General features: G+C 44.2%; 1 protein-coding gene across 1 annotated transcript; it reads right to left on the bottom strand.

The window, feature by feature from the left end:
- Positions 1-623: 623 nt before the first annotated feature.
- Positions 624-2,234, bottom strand: LOC147629046 (small ribosomal subunit protein uS4z-like). Its single transcript, XM_086812257.1, has 3 exons — positions 2,100-2,234; positions 1,157-1,538; positions 624-1,031 (listed from the first exon to the last, which is right to left on the bottom strand). Exons 1-3 carry the CDS (start codon positions 2,125-2,127, stop codon positions 854-856), a joined length of 588 nt encoding a protein of 195 aa, XP_086668383.1. The 5' UTR covers positions 2,128-2,234; the 3' UTR covers positions 624-853.
- Positions 2,235-4,378: the final 2,144 nt, after the last annotated feature.

Here is a 4,378-nt window from a genome sequence, read left to right on the forward strand (position 1 = left end):
ACCAATTTTGTAGATTTATGTGCACAAATTCGTAACTGTATATGGGCCCAGTAGGCATGCAGTACTCTGAAAAGATAGCATTAATCCCCAATTTTATCAATTGAAGTCACCAGAGGCCAGCCATTTCTTTACTTCAACAAACAACAAACAACAAACAACTGGCCTTAGATCCCACTATAGCCTTCCTTCTAGCCCCTTCAACACAGGGTCACACAAGCCAAGATAACCAGCAACACTAGGCTAGGTTTTCACAAAAAAGCTCTTGCAAACCAAAATGCCCAAAAAAAGAAGAGTTTTGCACCGTGTTAATCCTGTGCTGTAAGCTTTTCGTCATATTTCCTTAGGACCACTAAACTGGCTCCTGTACCAGATCAAAAGGGTATATTAGTAATCTACTTTAATCTGTGGCCCTCCTTTCAAAACTTGTTGACAATGCCAACCACTGCACTCTCCTAAAGTGCCATAGGATGCCCAACCAATACAGAGTATCCAGGACCTGGCACCCTGCACAAAGAGGGCTTGACACAGAAAAAGCCCAATACATGAAAAACAGGAATCACATGCAGGACATTGTAAGCAAGACCCCACAACTTCAGCAGACATCAACCAGTAGAAACGAAGTATAGCAGCAACAAAAACAATATTGAATTAATGTCCCTACGTCTGTACTCCCACAGTAAAAGTGACTCAAACTAAAGGTTAAAAGGGTAAAACCGCGCCAATTACGAGCAAAGATTTCATTCAATGACTCGAAAATAAGGACCAAATCTTCCAAAATTGCCACTTCCAACTATGACCCTAATAATGACAAGATTAGGGTGTAATAACCTTTCTACATAAACTACCTGCTAGTCTACTCCTCCTCTTCCTCATCGCCACCCGCTGCCTTCTTGGATGCAGCCTTCAGATTCTTTCTCTTCACGCGTCCCGGTCTACCACCACCAAAGGGACTGGAGAGGGCAAAGTCAATGTGCTTCTGTGAATCCACCCTTACAAGAAAAGAGGCAACATTGACAACTTGCTTTCCAACCCTGCACAACCCACAACACAAATGCTTCTTCTGCATTAAGCCCAATTTAAACTTAGGTTTTCTTTGGAAAAAAGTGGAGGGAGGGATGCACAAGACGGGGTGGGGGTGGAAGACCACAATGCTCACCTGATATGCCTTTGCTTGATGAGTACCCGAGCATGATGGATGGACTTTGCCATTCCTGATTTGAAGACTAAGGTCTGCAGACGGCGCTCCAGGAAATTCTCAACAGTCAAAGCCAGGACATAATCCAGCTTATTCTGACTCTCCTCAAGAAGACCATACCTGAACATGCGGCGGAGGAGGGTCTCTCCCTCAAAAATGCGACGTGGATTCTTTTCATCAAGAGTCAGAAGCATACGAGCATTGTTGCGGATGCGACTAAGGGCATATTGCACCCTCCAAAGCTCGCGCTTGTTCCGCAGCCCATACTCCCCCACGAGCTTCAGTTCTGCATCCAGCCGCTCCTTCTCATATGGCCTGCGGGGCTTCTTGAAGGTCTTGCCATCTGCAATGTCATTCCTTCAGAATCAAAAGTGTAGCTGAACAAATGAAGGCTAGTAAAACGTGCGCATATGGTTAAGGTTAAACCAAATGCAACCAAATCCAACAGCAGTTACGATTCTGATTAACTGAATGCAACACGGAAAAGTGACTTCAGGAGCGGGATTCAATTCTGTGACGATCCAGTGTGCTCTCAGAATAGGATACAATAAGAATGCAGATAAGCATAGGCTACGGTTAGAGTTTAAAGACAGACTGTGTTGATATGTAAGAGACAGATCAAGCAGATTAAGGGATCCAGGGTTTAGGGTTGCGAAAACGCAACTAAATTTTCTAAAATGAACCCTCCATTTGTGAGAAGTAGCAAACATCAATTAGCCATCGCACCTTGCAAATCGAAACGAAAATGGACAGATGAACCCGCTTTCTCAATCATAAATGCACAAATGCCTACTTTTATGTTAATTAGGAGCCTCACTGCATTGTGCACCTTACTGTGTGTGTGTGTGTGTGTGTGAGAGTGAGAGAGAGAGAGAGAGAGAGAGAGAGAGAGAGAGGAACTCACAGTTGCGGTAGAAGCTGACATGCACCATGGCGTGACCCCCTGCACAAGCGCGCCCAAGTTCGCCAACCAAACACTGAAAAAAAACTCACCGCTCCTAATTTCCAATCAAATGAAATTCAACACAATGTATTTAGGTCTTTATTTCGCCTCCATTCCTCCGTTTTGCTTCTTAATGTCTTTTACATACCGCAGTACCACGCGGGTTGAGTACTAGTAAAGTATAAAGCAACGAGAGAGGAGATTACAGATGGTTTTTTTCAACACAATGTATGTATTTTAGGTAAAGCATATATTCAATCTTTTTTGGTGTGCATATTTATTATTGTGCACTTACATGGCATTAATGTTTACAACCATACGTTAAAACAGGCCAAACTTGCAGTGGAAGGGTTATGATACAGAAATTGACGAGTGACATCATCATATATTTAATTTCTTTTTTGCTCTGCATATTCGCTTAAAAACAAGAGGCAAATTCACTTTCAAAACAAACATATATATATTGATTTACACGATACTTTACATTACTTGAAATGAGCCCAAAACTGAAGACTATGAAAGCAATCAAGCGTTGTAGATAGAAACAATCAATAAACAGATCATGCTATTTACCAAAGAACCAATTTAAAGAAAGCAAGCATCGTCCTTTGGGCAGACCGGCATATTTTCTAGTACTCGGAGAGAGGCACATAATCTTGTCCACTTATAATTGAACTTTGTTGTTTTTTCTCAAACAGACAAATAAGTGTTGTTGTAGTCTTCTTCCGCAAGAGGCTTCTCAACGTCAACTACAATTGAATTTTGATGACTTCCTGGCTCATCATGTTCATCAGTATCATGATCACTTCCACGGTTTTCTTCTTCTGTATCATTTGTATATAAAAATATCTTGTACATGTAGAAAATGCTTTCGATGTCAGGGGATGGTCTCCGATGGAGCTTTTCTTGGTTGTCCTCTCTCTCTACTTGAACAATCTCTCTCTAACTATTGCCACCACCATCTTCGCCCACCACCGCCCAACCTAACCTAACCCACACCACCCTCTCTCTCCTTCTCCCACCCTCTTCCCTCTCCCTCTCTCTCTTCCCTCCCCTTTCACTCTCCTAGCCCAACCTAGCCCACACCACCCTCTCTCTCCTTCTCCCACCCTCTTCCCTCCCCCTCTCTCTCTTTCCTCCCCTTTCACTCTCCCACACTCCCTCTCTCACTCTCTTTATCCTTGTCTCTCTTTGCCAACACTCTCTCTCTCTCTCTTCTATTACCACCGTCCATTTCTCTCCCTCCCTTTCACTCTCCCACCCTCCCTCTCTATCCTTCTCTTACCTCCTATCCTCCTTCCCTCTCTACGTCCTCCTCTCCCTCTCTATCCTTCTCTTGCCTTTTATGCTCTCTCTCTCTCTCTCTCTCTCTCTCTCTCTCTCCTTCTCTTTACTCTCTCTCTCTATCCTCCCTCTCTCTCTCCTTCTCTTTTCTAACTCTCTCTATCCTTCTCTCTTTTGTAACTGTCTCTCTATCCTTCTCTTACCTCCTTCCCTCTCTCGCTCTCTATATCCTCCCCTCTCTCTCTATCCATCTCTTTGCTCACTCTCTCTATCCTTCTCTTTACTCTCTCTCTCTATCCTCCCCCCTCTCTCTCTACCCTTCTTTTCGCTCTCTCTATCCTTCTCTCTCTCTATCCCTCTCTCTCTCTATCATTCTCTTTGCTCACTCTCGCCTCCCTCTCTCTCTCTCTCTACCCTTCTCTTTGCTCTCGCTCCCTCACACTCTCTATCCTTCTCTTTACTCTCTCTCTCTCTATCCTCCCCCTCTCTCTCTCTCTCTATCCTTCTCTTGGCTCTCGCTCTCTCTCTATCCTTCTCTTTGCTAACTCTCTCTATCCTTCTCTCTTTTGTAGCTCTCTCTATCCTTCTCTTACCTCCTATCCTCCTTCCCTCACTCACTCTCTATGTCCTCTTCTCTCTCTCTCTCTATCCATCTCTTTGCTCATTCTCTCTATCCTTCTCTTTACTCTCTCTCTCTCTCTCTCTCTCTCTCTCTCTCTCTCCCTCCCTCCTCCTCCCTCTCTCTATCCTTCTCTTTACTCTCTCTCTCTCTCTCCTTCCTCCTCCCTCTCTCTATCCTTCTCTTTACTCTCTCCCTCTCTCCCTCCTCCTCCCTCTCTCTCTCTATCCTTCTTTTGTCTCTCGATTTCTTTCTCTCTCTATCCTTCTCTTTGCTAACACTCTCTCTATCCCTCTATTGGCTCTCCTTCTCTCTCTTATCCCTCTCTCTCTCTCTA

Source organism: Cibotium barometz, chromosome 18 (assembly GCF_041138505.1).
Source record: "Cibotium barometz isolate CiBa-2024 chromosome 18, ASM4113850v1, whole genome shotgun sequence".
Lineage (NCBI taxonomy): Eukaryota > Viridiplantae > Streptophyta > Polypodiopsida > Cyatheales > Cibotiaceae > Cibotium > Cibotium barometz.